This window comes from Octopus sinensis, linkage group LG14, assembly GCF_006345805.1.
Source record: "Octopus sinensis linkage group LG14, ASM634580v1, whole genome shotgun sequence".
NCBI lineage: Eukaryota > Metazoa > Mollusca > Cephalopoda > Octopoda > Octopodidae > Octopus > Octopus sinensis.
This window is the reverse complement of record NC_043010.1, coordinates 44,079,578-44,098,213: the sequence shown is the minus strand read 5'-3', so window position 1 is coordinate 44,098,213 and position 18,636 is coordinate 44,079,578. Positions and strand designations below refer to the sequence as shown.

Sequence of the window (18,636 nt, the reverse complement as noted above, 5' to 3'; positions counted from 1 at the left end):
AATAAGTCCTAGGGTCGATTTACTCGACTAAAGGCGGTGCTCCAGCATGGCCACAGTCAAATGACTGAAACAAGTAAAAGAGTATCGTTGACAATATCAACTGTACAATATTGGTGGCATAAGGATATAACATAGGTTATTTGACAATTTGTGCATCATACAAATTGTTAAATTATGGAGAACCTATTAGCTGCAGTAATACAGCTTCAAGAGAAACAACAGGAACAACAACAATTAAGTGAGTTACAGCCAAGAAAGTCTGAAAATTCTGTAAGTTCGTTTACTTCAGATGGCATGGTCATCATTTTTACGTCAATTTCTGTATTCACTTGTAATTCAGAGGAGGGTATTATGTTTCCTGCATACTATTGAAGGTACAAGGACATTTTTAACAAAGATTGCAAGTCATGGTCGTATGAGGAGACAGTAAGGATATTACTATGCAAAGTAGCTCCGGCTGAGTGTAAACGCTACTGTACCTTTATATTGCCCAAAATGTTGAGTGAGATTTGTTTCCAAGAAACTATTGAATTTCTCTCAAAGATATTTTGTGACAAAAGTTCGTTATTTAACACTCAAATGGAATGTTGGAACCTTACAAAAAAATGACAATGATGACTTTATTAAATACGCCAGAGTAGTCAACCGTATATGTGAAAACTTTAAACTTCAGGAACTCACTTGGGATATGTTTAAATCCCTTATCTTCATACAAGGCATTATGGTAACCGAAGATAGAGAAATTTGGCAAGGATTCTCTCAAAAATGGAGCAAGCGAACCAAGACTTAACCCTACAGACCATTGCAGAAGAATGTCAAACAATGGTAAACCTGAAGCAGGACATGAAAAAAATATACAGATGTGTTGACCTGGAAAGTTCAAGCAAAAATGCATGCCAGGTCCCAATCCATTTTATGGATGTGGAGGCCTACACTTCAGAAAAGAGTATCCGTTTAAAAACCGATTACCAGTTCATTATCTACTAGAATAAAAAGAAAATTTTCATTGAGCAAAAAGTCTCAAGGACAAATAAGTTAAGTGTCAGATCAGTGATGCTAAATAGACAGGGCAATAACGACTGTGTCACAACGTCCCTTACCTATATGTGTCTGCATACTTAGAACCATGCTGTTCTAAACATCTTAACATCCTGTAATTTCCACCTTTTTGTTTTAAAATCTCTCTATAAGTCTTCTCATTTCTATCTAATACACAGGTGGTTTAGTTCCATCAAAGAAAGCTGAAGGTAAAATTGAATTTCAAGATATTGTTTTCCACTACCCTACCCGACGAGAACTCAATATTTTCAACAAGCTCTGTCTGTCCTTGGATCCTGGCTCCATAACAGCTTTAATTGGTCATAGTGGCTGTGGTAAATCAACAACTGGATCACTTTTGTTAAGATTTTATGATCCCCAATCAGGTAATTATGTACACACACATACATTCAAGCTAACGGGAATGAAGAGATTTTTGTAAGAGTAATTATTTTTTTACAGCTAGATGTCCATCCTATGTCTAACTACTTGACTTTTCACTCTTTTATAAACATATATCAAATGAAACACAGTATCTTTTGATTCATTTTGAAAATAATGGAAAATTTGTAGACATTTCGTAAAATAATTTTCTTAAGATTACATGTCTGGAACATAACTTAAACTCAAAGGCTCTTGCTTAAAGTTATAACAGAAAGTTTAAATTTAAATATGAACTCTTTAACATGAAAGGTTCTGGTGAAATACTGGCTGATATCAAAAGTTATCACATATGAGTAATGAATTGTTCTCCCTTACCCTCCTAAAATCACCTGCCCACTTGCTAACAATTCTGCCAGTTCACCACCTTCAATGATATAAATATAAATAGATTGCAAGCAATTATATACATGTTTGTATAGATTTACTTACATGTGGCAGTGGTTGGGTCTACATTAACTATCATGTTTTTTGCAAAACCAGAAATTTGATGAAAATTGATGGGTTCATATGGTTATCATCATCAGCATTTTAACGTTTGTTTTTCCATGCTAGCATGAGTTGTTAAAATCGTTAACAGTAATTTATTTTACTGTTTCTTCATTTCCATTCTTTCTGCTTACAAAATTGTGTTCCATGGATCTTCCTTCATACTGACATCTTCTGTATTCACCAGTCTATAGCAATTCAAATTGTACAAAATTGATAGTTGCTATAACTAATTATTTTTATCTCTTAGTCTAACTTGGAAAGTCTGAAAAAGAAAACTCTGTATGTTGTTTCTTTCTTCTCTTTTCCAGTCTATACTAATTAATAAAGATACTTACAGAGAATTTTGTTCACAATTTTAAACTTTAATTGTAATATTATTATAATAATTTCTTCTAGGATCTATAAAGTTGGATGACCAAAACATTAACTGCCTAAACCTGTCCTGGCTTCGGCAACAATTTGGAATCGTTAGTCAGGTAATTTTAATGTGTAACATTCTCATCTATATATCTATTTAACTAAGTGATTTGAGAAAAAAACCGTATATCATCATTGTTTTAATGCCCATATTACCATGCTTACATGGATAAGGCAGAATTCATTGAAATAGATTTTCTACAGCTGGATGCCCTTCCTGTCACCAACTCTCACCTATTTCCAAACATAGTTATAATCCCCTTGTCTATCAAACAAACAACCCAGACATCATTGTGAGCCTCTTTGTTTATAAAGATCATGGGACATGTCAAGAAGCCAAGATGTGCCTTCATGATTCACTATAAGCATACAACACTGCCTGTATTTGATTGTGGGATTGTTTTGTTTGAAGAATTTAAGCATGCAAAGAAAAGAAGTCAAAACACAGCTGCATGTGGATGCACGCATGTGCACAACAGGCTTCTTCAGTTACTATCAACCAGTTTCACTCACAGCAGTATTATAGAACCTTAGCCAACAACGTTCATACTATGAGGACTATGAAGATGCCAAACTTCATGAACTTCCTAACCACACAAACATCACAAGTGTTAGTTACTGCTATTAAATCAGATTTCATATTAGGGTGCTTACCTAGACGAGTTGTCTTTGTGACTTGCAAAGTGTCAGAAACAACACCTGGAGAATATTTTCGTTTGCCATAGGTCAAAATATCATAACATTATCTTGAAGCTTGAAGTCTGTTTGGAACTGATAAACAGACAGGTACTGTTAGAAATGCCAAAATCATTATGATCTCCAGTTACCAGGTAATAAATAGAATGTTGGGGATTCTCTCATTGACTTTCACACATTCACATGCATGCATGGAACTATCAAAGAAACAAACTTTTACCCAACCCTTTCTAATTATGGACAATATTCAGCTAAAGCCACCAAAGTCATTACAAATGCCAGGGCTCACAGTCACTGATGATCTTATATTCCCAACTTGACTTAAGGCTTTCAGCTGTCAACATTTGCTGAAACACAGTACTGCTCAAGCAGAACCCTCAGTGGAATACTGCTCACACATATGGATGGTGCTGCTACACGTATAAACATCTTTGACTACATCAAAAAAATAAAATTCACCTTGACTAATTTGCATGGAGTCAGCAATACACTTCAACCACTAGCCAAGCACTAAGCACTTTTTCCTTGATCTTACCATTCCCAACTAAAGCAGCAAAGGAACAAAATCATGACACTATCATGTAAGAACATTTACATTGTTTATTGTACAATTTTCATAATACTCTTTGTTTTTTCAGGAACCAATTTTGTTCTCCAGTACCATTGCCGAGAACATTGCATATGGTAGACCAGATCCATCCAGTGTACCAATGGCCGACATTGAGGAAGCTGCAAAAAAAGCCAATGCTTACAACTTCATAAAGTATTTTCCAGATGGTTTTCAAACTTTGGTTGGTGAAAGAGGAGTGATGCTCTCTGGTGAGTTAAACAAAGTGTTCATCATATTAATTCCATCTTTCCATCAGATTCTGTTTCACTTTCTCATTCTCATTATAATTTTATAATGAAGAAAGTATGGAAGTATTGATTCATAGACCAAGGTTCAAAGTTTGTTATGGAACTATTTAATGCCCTCTAGTTCAGTACATTACTTGTCCTAGCAGGCCTAGAGAATCAGAATAATAAGGATTACTTGAACTTACTATAAGCCAAATGCCACCAGATTGATTTTAACTGAATAGTAATAAGTACATGACAAGTACTTATTTTATTAAGCCCCAGAATGGTGAAAACAAAGAGGGAGCTTCTATGTAGCCACATGATTTGCTAGATATAGGAGCCAAATCTGCCTGAAATTGCATCTTATTGTCTTAGAAGAACATACTAGACAATATAGTCTTAAATGTGCCAAAAGAGGGGATAGTTACAACTGAAATGCCTTTAACCCTACATACCTACATTGATTGTTACTGCTCTATAGTTGTGAACTTGATTGGAAGAGTGAGTAGGGAGCTGAGGAATAGCTTTCAATATCTGAAAAGAAGGTTTGTGGGAGATTTTGCCTGTAAGCAAATGGCTCTTGCACATAATCAGAGATACAAATATTAATATTATTGCTCAACCAAACCACTATTTCTCTAGATCCTCAAACATTCAGGTAAATGAATTCTAGCTTATGTTCATGCACTGACAGAGAACATGAACTGAGATTAGGCCATCATGAGACAGATTAGTTTTATTCTACTAACACATCGCATGTACATGACATTCCAAATTGTAAGGAGCTTAGTGTGACAGAGTGCTCATGCATCGTCTGCCACTAATGTACTGACCATTAGTGGGTGCTGGCAATGTCAACTTCACTACACCTTTTCCATCCAGTATGAAAAGAACTGTATGATCAGAGCAACAGTTTACATGTTCTATCAATAGAACTGTGGTGCCAGGCTGCCTCTGAGTGTTAATAACTGATTGCCTTTAAGCCAGAACTATAGCTAAACTCAAGCTGTTCTTCAAATGTCCATCAACCTGAAGGCACATGCCTTAGCTTGATGTTTGCTGTCCAATTATCCATTCATTGTGAGTGCATAATTAGGTGGCAGCACCAGTGGAATTGCCTTCTTATCTCTAAACTACAATTATATTTCTCTTTATCAGGTGGGCAACGACAAAGGATTGCTATTGCACGAGCTATACTAAAGGTAAGCACGGTGTTGCATTCTTCAAATTTCAAAATTTTGGTAATTATTTCTATAAAATTCATCAGTATTTTGCTTTGATTTCAACAAGTATAACTATCTCTTCTATCTTGTATAATTATGAAGAGACTAAAGGTTTCACCTTCATATAGTAATTCAAGAGAAAATACACAATAGTAATTTCTTGTTAACTCCATCCTGGAACTTCGGTTCATCACAGATAAGGTCATGAAATATTTATCTGTTATACATCAGTATAGCCATCGTTTACTGTGGTGAACTGTGCTACTCTGTTATAGATTTTTTAGAGTATCTTCGTCAGGGACTTAGTGGCAGTAGTGATAACATGAGCTGCTGACATCATATAATCTAATAGACATATCACAATGTTCATGTATTGTGGATGTGAACTTTATTTACAATTGTACATGTATTTACAATATCTTAAATAAAAAAAGAAACCATTAACATTGAACTTGAGTAAATTCCCTTGGGATTACACTGCACTGTTAACTTAATTGTAGTGTTACAACATATTCACCTTAAAAACTAGAATTAGTGCATATGAGCACTGCCCACAAAAAAACCACATTTTTAAAATAGCAAACCAACTTGTCAGCACGCATGTAACTACCACATCTTGCCATATCACATAATGAAAAAATATGGTTATCTGGGTGATGCCTATGTTATAGTAGTTTATAAATGTTGAACTTCAGAAATTAACATGGCTGATTCTTACTTTTAGGATCCACAGATTTTGATTCTTGATGAAGCTACAAGGTAAGTTGCATTTTAACTTCTGGAAAAAATACTTAGCAGCATTCTGTCCATCTTTATGTTCTGAGTTCAAATTCTGCTAAGGTTGACTTTGCCTTTCATCTTTTCAGGATGGATGAAAAAAGTACCAGTTGAACACTGGGATCAATATAACTGATTTACCCCATCCCCCTGAAATTGCTGACCTTGTGCCAAAATTTGAAACCAATATTCATTGGCGAAGGGTGTAAATACTTCTGAATCACCATTGCTTTAAAATTAAGTGCTTTGATAGACTCTTTCTTGTCATTTTCACCGCTAAAGATATAGTGAAGCAGTGATTGGCTCAGTTGAAACTTGTAACCAGTAACACTGTTGTTCACACATTGTGATATAAAAATGGTATAGAAATAAATACCAGCCTGCTTTTTACCTTCTAATTGTTATATTAAACAACAAATCTGTTCTAGTCTGAGAAGAGGAATGAAAAGGCTAGAAGCACACTCCTTCTGCCTTAGACTTGATAAATACATTTATATATATCTCAGATATATATAATGTGATATACCATAAATCCTCGAGTATAGTCCGCCCTTGAGTATAATACGCAGGGGATTTTTAGGGGGCTGTACCTCTGAAAAACTTAAACTTTGTGTATAATACGCACCCCTTCTCTAACTTGAGTCAAGGAGGTCTATGTAATAAAAATGTATACCGTAACGTCCTTTATTATTATTGTATATATAACATAATGCAAACGTGCATTTTGTTTTCAGAAAATAAAGAAATAACAGTAATAACGCCATTGAAAAATAAATATTAAGTAAATTGCCTTTATTTATCACTATCAGTTACAAAAGCAAAAGGAAAAACATTTATTCAAATCCTTCAAATTCAATGTCACTTTCAGCATCAAATAACTGTTCCATTTGTTCCTCCATAAACATGTCAGCATCATTGTAGTGTAAATCTCCATCATCGTGCGTAATTAAGCCAGCAGCACTTAGACAAACAAACACTTCCGCACATGCGTAACATAATAATGGTGATGTTCTTAACTGTTATATGGGAATGTAAATATGTTTGCAAATTTTTTTTGTTACATGTTATTCTATGTTCTGAATACTTTTATCTTAATAAATGTTGCTTACTGCAAGTTATGAATGATTCTTTTATGACTTCATTGCTTTCAGGCTTAGCTTAAGTGATTTTTGCACCCAACATCACAAAATGCACCTGAATAAACATTACCGGACAGCAAATAGAGACTCGGACATTGCTTAGAAAATATTTTTCATTTTTAACCTCATATATAGTACACACTAGAGATTTTGACCTATAAATTTTGGGTAAAAAATGCGGATTATACTCGAGGATTTACGGTACACATACGTTGATAAATACATATATATGCATACATATATGCTTACATACATGTATTGTTTCTTTTCCAGTGCTTTGGACTCTGAAAGCGAACATGTTGTCCAAGAAGCTCTTGACGGAGTAATGGCAGGCCGTACAGTTATAATTATTGCTCACCGTCTCTCCACTATCCGCAATGTGGATCGTATCATAGTGCTAAATGATGGAGTGGTAGCTGAAGAAGGGAACTATGAAGAATTGCTGAAAATACCCAATGGAATTTTCCAGAAACTAGTTGAACAACAAACTACACCTGCTGCATCATCTACCAATGAATAAACCAAAAAATGAATAAAAAGAAAGTAGAAATAGAATGTGATAATGTATATGCCTTTCTCAAAGCTTTTAGTTCTATGATTGAAGTGAAAATGGTCAATTCAAAACAGCAATTGAAATTATGAATGAAGAACTAATGACTGCACTTGGATATATTTGATTCATTTCTTTGTAGTAACTATTGTTGAAATCGAAAAATTTAAAGTTTAAAAAAAGTTGGCTGTACTGAATTTGATAAAACAGTATTAATCTTACTGAGATCAACTTTGCCTTTTACCCTTTCAGGGTCGATAACATAAAGTGCCAGTCAAAGTCTAAGGTCAGTTTAATTGACTAACTGCCCCATCCCCTCAAAATTGAGGTCTGGTGCCAAGACTAGAAACAATTATTATAGGGCAGAGGATTGGTAAAATCATTAAAATGTTGGATAAAATACATTGTTATATTCATTCCAGCATTTTGTGTTCTGTGTTCAAATCCCACAGTGGTCAACTTTACCTTTCATCCTTTTTAAGTTGATGAAGTATTAGTCAAGCACTAGTATTAACCCCGAAAAAGATGAAAACAAAGTTGACCTCAATGAGATTTGAACTTAGAACATAAAGAATCAGAACAAATATCACAAGACAAATTATTCAGTGCTTTGACAATTCTGCCAATCTGTCCAATGATTTCTTGCCGGAACTTTTTCTATCAATCCCAGAGGGACAGAAAGTAAACTGGGAACCTGCAGGGATTTGTACTTGGACCACAAAGGGTATAATTAAATACTGCAATTTGCCATTGTAATGCTCTATATGATAATGAGGAATTATTGATTCAAATATGATCTCAGGACTATTGCTAGATTTTCTCAAAGAAAATGTGTGGCATTCAACCAGATAACATATACCATGTCATTAGTCTCATCACCTTTTCTATCATTGTAACAATATAAATAGTTAAGTCCTTCGCAGACTGAGTTTACGACTTCTTTCTCATTTATGTCACAAATCCCTTTTCTCCTTCCTTTGAAAATTTAAAGATTTGTGCTTATACAGCAATGGCATCAAGAATGCCTAGAGCATTATTTCATAATAATCATATTGAGAAATTATCATGACCAAAAAAAATTTGATATTCTAAATTTTTCTTTTATTCATAGAAATTTCTCTTAATATTGTCTTATTTGTTGAGGGATATTAATACCAATGGATGTCATACTACCACAGAGAAAAATGGTGGTGGTTTTTTTTTTTTATATATATACATAAAAATATTATATAACTTACCAAAAATGTCCTTTACTTGAAAACATATATTTTCTGATTCAAAAATAAAAACATTTGCAGATGTTTTCCTTCTAACTATAATTTATTTTTAAAAGATGCAAGTTGTTTATTCTTGATTTATACACTGTACAACTAAACCATTTTTTTTCCATGGGTTCAATCTTTTTGCATGAGACCATGGGCAAATGTCTTCAACCATAGTCTTGAGTCAACCCTGTGAGTAAAACTTGGATAAAACTGCAAAAGCCTGTCGTTCATACATACATACACACAAGTGTGTTAGCATAGAATTAACAAATTTTATGCATCAAAGGATGAAAGGCAAAGTTGACCTCGGCGGAATTTGAACTCAGAACGTAAAGAAAGACAAAATACCGCTAAGCATTTCGCCCTGTGTGCTAACATTTCTGCCAGCTCACCACCTGGAAATATCTACAGTATTGAGTTGGCTTTTCCAGGCCTGTTACCATACTTTGGTGCCTGGGGGTACTTCAGAATATTCTGGGTGGGCAATAATTTGTATTGTGGGAAGATTTTCATAAATTGTAGTTTCTAAAACTCAGGGTGCACCATTGAATAGTAAGAGGGCAGTGCCATCCAGTGCACCCCTTTAGTGACAAGCATGTTAGTCAGACTTCAAGAAATGTATTGCAAGATTTTTGTAAACTATTTTCTAAATCTGAAGGTGCTTCATTGAATAAGCAGAGTGCAATCCAGTGCCCCTTCTCCCCACTTAGTGACAAGTATAGGCTTTTCTCTCTAACCCATTCTTAAATCCAGATGCTTGGGTTCATTCACCTTTATATGTGTGTGGTAGATGGGTACCTACTAACATACATAGTTCTCTTGTGACCAAATGGGTTATGAGAATCTGCATAATGCAGTTGAACCTTATCTTGTTCACCAAAGAAATGTTCCACCAAACACTTGTACACGTGGTGGCAACACACAGTGGGACCAACACAAACCAGGGAGCCAATACTTCTTTCAAAAGGTACAGATTTATTTTATTGATGTTGATAAAATAAACACCAGATATGTACTTCGGGTTGATTTCATTGATTATCCCTCTCCTCTACTAATTTATGTCTGTCATTAATGTGTTGTTGTTTAGCCCCAAATATAACCATAGTCAAAGGCTTTCTAGTAATGAGCATTTTTCAGGTATAATATATAATTATATTGCAGACAACACTATCCAATGTGTCATTTTTCTTAAGACAGTTGAGTAGAATTTGAATGAGGTTTGGCTCCTATTTATAGTTGGTCAAGTGGTTACATATAGGCTTCTTTGTTGGCTCAGCATAATATAAAGGTAAATATAGTGTATGTTATAAAACTAAAGACTAAATTCTGTCAAGTTTGTGAGTTGATTTTGATTCCTTATTGAAACCAGCTTATTTCACTACACTATTAATGTCATGTACATTTAAATATATATTCCCAAATCAATATTATGGAAGGAAATGCTCAGGAAAGCAATAAGTTCTTAGGGAATTGTGCTAACTATCTGATTCACTTAAAATGTTAATGTCTTAAGAAAATGAATAATGATCTTTCTTGGGGCATCCTCTGTACAGCAAGACACTTATCCCTGATAATCATTCCTTACAGGTTTATGTATATATATATACCTTTAATCTCTCAACTGGCACAAGGCAACACTTTACTCAGTACTACTCCCCACTCCCAGTTGAGGGGGTTTTTGATTTGCAGGGTACTCGATGACCCTGCCAGTGCTGGTGCCATGTAAAAAGCACCTAGCACACACTGTAAAGTGGTTGATATTAGGAAGGGCATCCAGTTGTAGAACCATGCCAAAACAGACAATGGGACCTGGTGCAGCTTCTGTCAGACTGTCCAACCCATGCCAGCATGGAAAAGGGACGTTAAATGATGATGATGATGATTTTAACTCATTGTAAGAGGTTCATATTGTCACCAATGCTGACTTGAGAGCTTAGGAAAAAAAAGACGGTGAAGAAAATTCTGTACACACTATAAAGTTTGATTAATAATTTGTTAATTTCCAGAGCAAAATTTCAATCTACTTGTAGGAAAAGTTACCTGTAACAGACCAGCATCCTCTTATTCAGAGAAGAGATTCAACTTTCATCTACTTATTACTATAAAAACCAGAGATAAGCACTGGTCTTACAGCTTTTTTGAATTTTGAACACTGTTAGATAACTGAAATAATATATCTAGCTAAAAGACAATTAGTCACAACAGAAAAGCTACATACGGTAATCATATATTTATTACAGTTATAGAAAAATAAGGTTTATATCTTACCATGATTTGTACATAAGTGCCATATATATATATACACATTCACTCATACAAATAACACCAGAGTCATAATAAATACAACATGATTATGTCATAAGACAGCACATGAGAATGAAACATATTCACCTCCATAATCGCAAATAAGTGACCATTAAACTACTAATCATTCCTTACAGGTTTATGTACATATTTTTGTTTTGTCAATTGAAGAAGGAACACTGCCCATGGCTCGGGACCTTCCAGATGAGATCAGTGTAGTTTATCTTCAGTTCCAACCTCTACAGGTTACAGTCTGGCAGGAAAAACATTTGAGTGAAGAAGGAATTCCAGAGAGTTGCAACTCTGGGGAGGATTAATTAGGTTTCGTGTGGTCACACATGAATTTTAAAGCTCAGCAGACAAGAACCAATACCATTTCTCACCACCAACGAATTTTCTCCCTTTATGGAGCAAAGTGTGATACCACTGGAACAGCATTGTACTTTACTTAGAAATGTAGTTTATTGGAAAGCAGCAGATGTCAATTTCAGCTTTGTTTATCTTATAAAATTTATTTTTCCCTATCTGTTTATTGTTGTTTAGCTCAAGGTTTGTCCTGTGAAAGAGCAGACCTATGATCATCCCATTTTTTCTCCAGGCTACATTATCCATCCTTTTTGAAGATGATTGTGTTTAATTTGAAGAAGATTTAACTGCTATATCTAACATGTAAAACAATCACATGGAAGTGTGTGTATATGTGTATGACCACCCTATTTCATGCTACTTTTGTCTGTTGTTGATTGACAGCTTCACTTTATTAAAGAAGATAACTTCCTTGGTTCTTAAATGCTATGTTGCCAGTTTGGTATAAAACATTTGTTTACACATGTTCCTTGATGCCACTAGATAGTTTTCAAATGTAGAAAACAAAACATTTACTGCATACTATCTAATATTGTATACAGGCCCTTGAGAACATATCAATGTTGCTGATAAAGCAGTTGGCTAATGTGTACACTTTGTTGCTGTCTGTTCCTTGATTTCCTCAAGGAGGGGCCAGAGTGCGCCATCTGTATGTATGCAGTCCCTCTCAACAGATTGCACAATAGATTATAGCCGTGATTCTATTACTGAAATATAGCAGCCTCAGGAAGTGTAGGCCTTCATTTGATATGCATTGACATTCTGGCATTTGGTAAAAATAGTGCCTAATCAATATTTAATAGAACCTTTTGGAATCATTTGGCACTGAGGTTTTTATCTGTTGTCTTGCTGCACTTGTTGCACAGCCAGGAAATTTCATTTTGCATGCAGGTCATGATGTTCTCATTGCTTCTAGCAATATATACACCTATGCAGATGATAACCATTCTTCACTCCCTATTGAAAAGGTGTCATCTTCATGCAACTTAGACACATTGTGCCAGACTAGAAATTATTATACTTGGTTGTCATGTATGATTATAGGCATAGTCACCAAAACGCAATCAGTATGCATATTAAGGAAATAGTCTTGCAACTTTAATCCTTACTACATCTGAATAGCTATGGCTCTCAACAAAACAGGTGTGTGACCTACACCTGAAAACTGATCGCATATCTGGGATGGAGCTACTACACAACACAAACATGCTACAACAACTAGTCTACACTCATACTGATTCCTTTCTCTGCTGCAACCATCTTTGTAATCCCTACTTTGTTTCACCCTCCAAACCCCATACATTCTCTACCTTTCACACCTAGAATTGTAGCCAATTAGGGCTCCTTACACAAGTTTTCCCCTGGCATCAGACAACTCAAGTTCAATCTGAAGCACATTAATCTCATTAGGTTAGGAAGATCTGCTAATGTCAAGGCTTACCACTTCATCTAAATGTACAAAAAAAAAAGGGAAAAAAGCTCTTTTCTATAGAAATATTTGAGAAAAAATTTGATTTTAGTTGACCTAAAACTGACTATGTAAATAATGTTTAAACTTTAAATAAAGTGAACCATGTGATTATAATGAATGCATATGGGAGTGAGAATGAAAATGTGACAGTAGAAGAACTGGGTTCTCATATTTTTATCACCCTACTGTAAAAATATTTCTTTTAATATCTGCATTTTTTGCTGTCAGAATATATTTTTCAGTAAAAGACACTGACTAAATTCTTAGATGATACTGATTATGGTTGCGGTCTAGCAATGTTAGTAGTTACTTCCTGTTGTTGTGTCTTTTTATTCCTTTTTTTAAATGCTTTTACAAGTCATTTCATGTTATTTTTGTTGTTGCTGATTATTGCTGCTGCAGTTGTTATTGATGTTATTGTTGCTTCTTGTTGTGTAGTTATATCTTGACTGTTAATACTGCTACTTTTCTTTTTCCCCCAAGGTATTTAAAAATAAATAATGACAATTTACCAACCACCTCTGAAGCATTACTGGAACCAGGTATAAGGCACATGTGTGCAGACAAAATTGTTGAAAAAAAAAACTGTTTAAAAAAGAAAATATTTCAGAAATATTACCAAATAATACTTTTAGGCTATCTGATTTGGCCTGCCAACATATTTTTAGCCTAACCAATAATAGATGGGTACAATTACTTGCACTTAATATTTGTAGGGCCTTGTGCCTTGTGTAGAAAAGAATATTTGTAGCATTGACTGACACATGTTGCCACTAACCCAAGTATAACTTTGGGAACATTTCAATGTTGAAATGAAATGAGAGTGTTTATCTGACATCAAAGCTTCTTAAGATTTCTAAGCAAGAACATCCACCATATGGCTTGTAGCAAAGCTGCATGCTGAGTGGCAAGGATACAAATGCAGTTAATCAAAATCTGGAATGTCCTCAAAAGAATATCCCTCATAACCTTTGTAGGCATAGTATGCTATCATGACATGGTAGGAGCCAGGGATGAACATAAGGGCACCAAGGATAAGTAGTGGCCAGGTACGGTCAGCGTACTGCAAAAGAAAAAGACAATTAAGTAAGAAAAAGTACAATTTGACATGGAGCATAGTAATACAAAGAACCAACAATGACATTCATGGGACAGACAGTGAAAACATAGAGCAGAATAAACAAAAAATATCTGCAAATAGAACTCAACAAACAAAAAAAGTATAAACAGAAAAATCAACAGAAAAAGAATTAGTGCACAGCAGAAAAACTGGTACAGAGTTTGTAAAATATCAATAAACACATCAAGAAACAAAAAAAGATATGATAAAAAAGAAACAATCAATGACCTAATCTGACAAATAAACAGATATTCATCTTTAAAAGGTTAAGATATACTAAAATCACTATAGACATTATAGTTGATTTCTAAATCTCTTTAACAGTGGAAACAGGAGAGTTGAAAATATGAAAATAAACTTTGCATTTCAATGAATGCTTAATTTCAAAACATATTTGTTTTTATTTGTTGTAATGAGGAAGTATGTGTGCCAATACATACTAGTACATACATGTCAGTGGAGTGGCAAGAACAGTTAAGCTGGCTAATAAATGAAATACACTGGATTCAAATCCTGCTGTCATCCCTTATGTGTGTTAGGTGGAGTGTTTGAAAAAATGCAATAAGGTACTAGCCATGTAGTACATTCAATTGAATATTCTATGTTGTAAGAAATTTGTGACTATCAACCTTTCAATATACCTAAATTTCTAATGCTTATTGTCCCTATTTAGAGAGTATGTCTCATACACCTATAAATACCATAAACTTTTTCATTTGCCTAGACAACATTGTTTCCAGCATTGTAAGCTACACCAGAGAAAAACATGCACTCATACAAATCTATGCTGCGTCCCATGCTGAAATACCACCAACTATCCCTGAAGGGATCTTGTCTTTCAAAGGCTGTTGCTAACATACAAAAATACCCTCACACCATACAATGGTATCCTGAGAAACTAAATGGCCCTAGCAACCATTGGATTCATGGGAAAATTTATTCAGCACCTGCACTCCGTCTCCCAGTTCCACTAGAGACGCTAAGACCAAGGAAATGACTTTCACAAAATAATAGAGAGAATTCTTGACAGAGATTCTTATGCACCTGGAGTTTATAACTGTCACCCCAGCCTCCTTGATAAGCTACGTATATTGTAACTGTTTGCAGTATCAACCAAAAACCTATCATTTTGTTGCCATAAAAAAAATGAAAAATGTCCCATTAATTAACTTCAAAACATTGGTCATTAATACACTGGAAAAAAATTACCTTAGCTCTATCTGGCCCATTTGAAAATGCAGGTTAGACAATTCTACACTGACTATAATGAGACTATTTCTCTCTTGCTAACCAACAGAGCTGCCTGCCATTGGTAACAACCAACAACAAATACAGCCATCCACAACTTACCAAACTAAAAAGATAAGACTATTATTGCTAGAATGTCTTTGAGCATAAGTTTTGCTTGAGTACAGCTGATCTGGGATTAAGCAAACAACAAATTTCACATGCTAAGATCTTAGAAGAGGCATAAAAATAACAGTGGGGCTTCTATTTTTATTCATCTTCATTCATGCACTCTTCCCAAATAATGTAATTGCTGGGCCATGAAGTACATTACTATAGGAGATAGACTACCAGATGACAATATTTTCCATTTCTGAATTTAAATGTTCATATTTTCTGCTCTTATTTAAGCAAATTTTTTAGGGTTTCAAACTTAACAGGATGCATAGTATTCTTTTCCAAGTGTTTACAGATATACATATTCATTTTACTTCTTACTTTAGACTAGTGGTTTCCAAAATGAGCAGTACTGCCCCCTTGGGGGTGGTGGAAGGATCCAGTGGGATGTTGAAGAAAAGTGGGATGATAATGGGGTGGCCAAAATGAGGTGATAGATGTAAAAAAAAAAATTAATAGATTAATTAGGTTTAAGTTTTATTTGTGAAATACAGTTGTTTTGAATTTGCTGCAGAAAGTGGTCTATATTTGTGGTGGGGAGGGGGAGGGGTGATCTGGGTGCCAAGTGGGTGGCAGCCAGAAAAAAGTTTGGGAACTACTGCTTTAGACAAATGGATATATTGAGGAAGAAATTAAATTGCCTTTGGTCCTATGGATTTCAGGATTTTATTACATTATAAGGGTTTGCTGATGCCTATTCAAGATTAACAGGAGTATTCAAACCTATAAACTAATGAAGCATTCATTAATTATACAGTGCTCTTCACAACAACTGGCTGTGACTATTCTTTGTACCTATTTCCTCTGAAGTTGTGAGGATGTGATACAGACTGTTGACTCATCACTGTTCAGTCTCATAATATATCAACTTGGTAACTTATTAATTTTGTGCCAGTGCCACATAGAGAGCACTTGTGCTGGCTCCACATTAAAAGCACTTGTGCCAGGCACCATTTAAAAAAGCACTCATACCAGTGCTACATAAAGGGCACTTGTATAGGCACCATGTAAAAGCACCCATGCCAAAACAGACAAATTGGAACCTGGGTAGCTCTCTTGTTGACTAGCTCCTGTCAAACCACCCAACCCATGCCCGCATGGGAAACAGACATTAAATGATGATGATGATGCACTCATACATATATGCAAAAACCTACAAATCTCACCCACCTCCTTGTAATTAATTGACACTTCAGAAACAGAATCAATTTTCTCATCTCCAATCACGGCTATTATCAACATCATCACCATTATTGCTGTCAAATCCCTATTAATATCTTTTAAATAACTTAATGATAAGTATCATCACTACCAACAACTATATTAACATCTAATTTCTCTCTCTCTATACTGGCATCAAACCAATGTTGGGTATCATTTTCAGACTAATAGCTAAAGTAAACAGAAGCCAGTGAAACAAAATATACAACAATTGTAAGTTTATTTAAAGACAAGAGAAATTATTTTCTTATAAATAGAGAAAGAAAGTCAAGATAATTAGTTTGATAAAAGTAGTTATTCAGGTTTTACTGCTTTAGAAACTAGTAAAAAAGAAAACAGAGTAACCTAATCATAATGTTTATGGAGAGACAGAACCTAGAGTGACCTTACAATGAAGTACCAATATGAGACAAGCAACAAAATAAAATGAGACAAGCAATGAAATAAAATATTTTCTCTTTATGTTCTATCTATTCAATGTTTATATGTTTACATTTACATATAACATAGTTCCGTTTTGCATTTGTTCATCTGAAGTGTGTGTGTGGTAGATGGGTACCTAGATAAGATACATAGTTCTCTTATGACCAAATGGGTTAGTGGAATCTGCATAATGCAGTTAATATGGTTTTTTTATTCTGTATTGTGTGGCAAAATATAATGCCACAGATTCCTGCTATTCTTCAGGGCACAGCTGAGGGCGGACAAAAGAAAGGCAAACAGAGAAAATCCTGGTTTGACAACATCAAGGACTGGACAAGACACAACACAGAGGACCTGTTACACATGTCAGAGAACAGAGACCAGTGGCAATGGCAGACTATGAAAGTGTCAACAACTGGCTGCATCAGTTAAGAGATCTTGATGATGATGATGTAACAAAATAAAGAGAATTAAAACTTTAGATGTAATAGAAGCACAAAAGCAATTAGTTGTAGAAGTAATCATGAAATGATGTTAACTGCCCAGGAAGTTCACTGATCATACTTGATAGTTCCTATTAGTCAGGTAATCTAATTACTGCTGGATTTATAACAAAAGCATAGCTGTCAAAATAAAGAAAATGTAGAAGTGGTTTAGGGATCAGTTTCTTCTGTTGACAACAAAGTTTTTTTGTGATCTAAATGAAAGGTAGATGTATAAAGTGAGAAATGAGTGTTGTGCCATTGCTGAAGGATAAATGTTTAAGAGGAAGACCTAGAAACCAGTAGTACAATCAGATCTCAAGATGTTAGACCTCACACAAAAGATGATTTAATCTATGCCTGCATAAAAAAAAGGGCTGTCAAAACAATAATGACAGAAATATATTCCTTGAGCATTTCTAACTTTATATCAAATTTATTTTACAGACCAACTTCAAAGAAAATTAAATAGCCTTGTTTCTTTCTTTTATTTGGCTGTATTATACTCTCTGTGTTGGTTACATTGATTTTTATTCTCGGAGCAGGTGTTTTAATATCAAACTGTCTGTCCTAAATGCTGACCACTTTATTCTGTCTGAGTGGTTGCAAAGGTTAAAAGTGATCTGTTATCCTTCTTGCTAATATAAACACATAAGACAGAGCTGATAAAAACAAAGTATTTCTACATAATTGCTTGAACGGCTAGCAACAGCAGCCAAATCTCTATAAAATCACATCCTATCATCTTAAAAAAGGAACGACATATTAGATAATGTAACTCCAGCTACATTATCTGAGTAAAAGCTTGGATGATGAGGTTAAACAATAACAACAACATGGGTGCGGCTAGGCAGGACAGTATCAAATTAAAACTTATTTTTACTAGCATGAAAGAAGAGACTGGGACCATGGCCTTCATACTAGTCCTCTGAGACTAGTATGACTAACATGGTTAATATCCCTTTTG

The 18,636-nt window shown here is 34.7% G+C and overlaps 2 protein-coding genes across 4 annotated transcripts in view; one reads left to right on the top strand and one right to left on the bottom strand.

The window, feature by feature from the left end:
- The window catches only part of LOC115219007 (ATP-binding cassette sub-family B member 10, mitochondrial), a 26,823-nt gene extending 17,927 nt beyond the window's left edge, over nucleotides 1–8,896 (top strand). The window contains exons 8-13 of the mRNA XM_029789046.2: nucleotides 1,218–1,424; nucleotides 2,368–2,447; nucleotides 3,723–3,903; nucleotides 5,083–5,126; nucleotides 5,872–5,906; nucleotides 7,337–8,896. Of these exons, the coding sequence (XP_029644906.1) occupies nucleotides 1,218–1,424; nucleotides 2,368–2,447; nucleotides 3,723–3,903; nucleotides 5,083–5,126; nucleotides 5,872–5,906; nucleotides 7,337–7,583 (794 nt within the window). The 3' untranslated portion in view covers nucleotides 7,584–8,896. The remainder of the gene's footprint in view (nucleotides 1–1,217; nucleotides 1,425–2,367; nucleotides 2,448–3,722; nucleotides 3,904–5,082; nucleotides 5,127–5,871; nucleotides 5,907–7,336) is intronic.
- Nucleotides 8,897–11,098: 2,202 nt separating this feature from the next.
- Nucleotides 11,099–18,636, bottom strand: part of LOC115218934 (transmembrane protein 230) — a 31,501-nt gene continuing 23,963 nt past the window's right edge. For all 3 annotated transcript variants that reach the window (XM_036508955.1, XM_029788954.2, XM_029788955.2), the window contains one exon: nucleotides 11,099–14,082. In XM_036508955.1, the coding sequence (XP_036364848.1) occupies nucleotides 13,945–14,082 (138 nt within the window). In that variant the 3' untranslated portion in view covers nucleotides 11,099–13,944. The remainder of the gene's footprint in view (nucleotides 14,083–18,636) is intronic.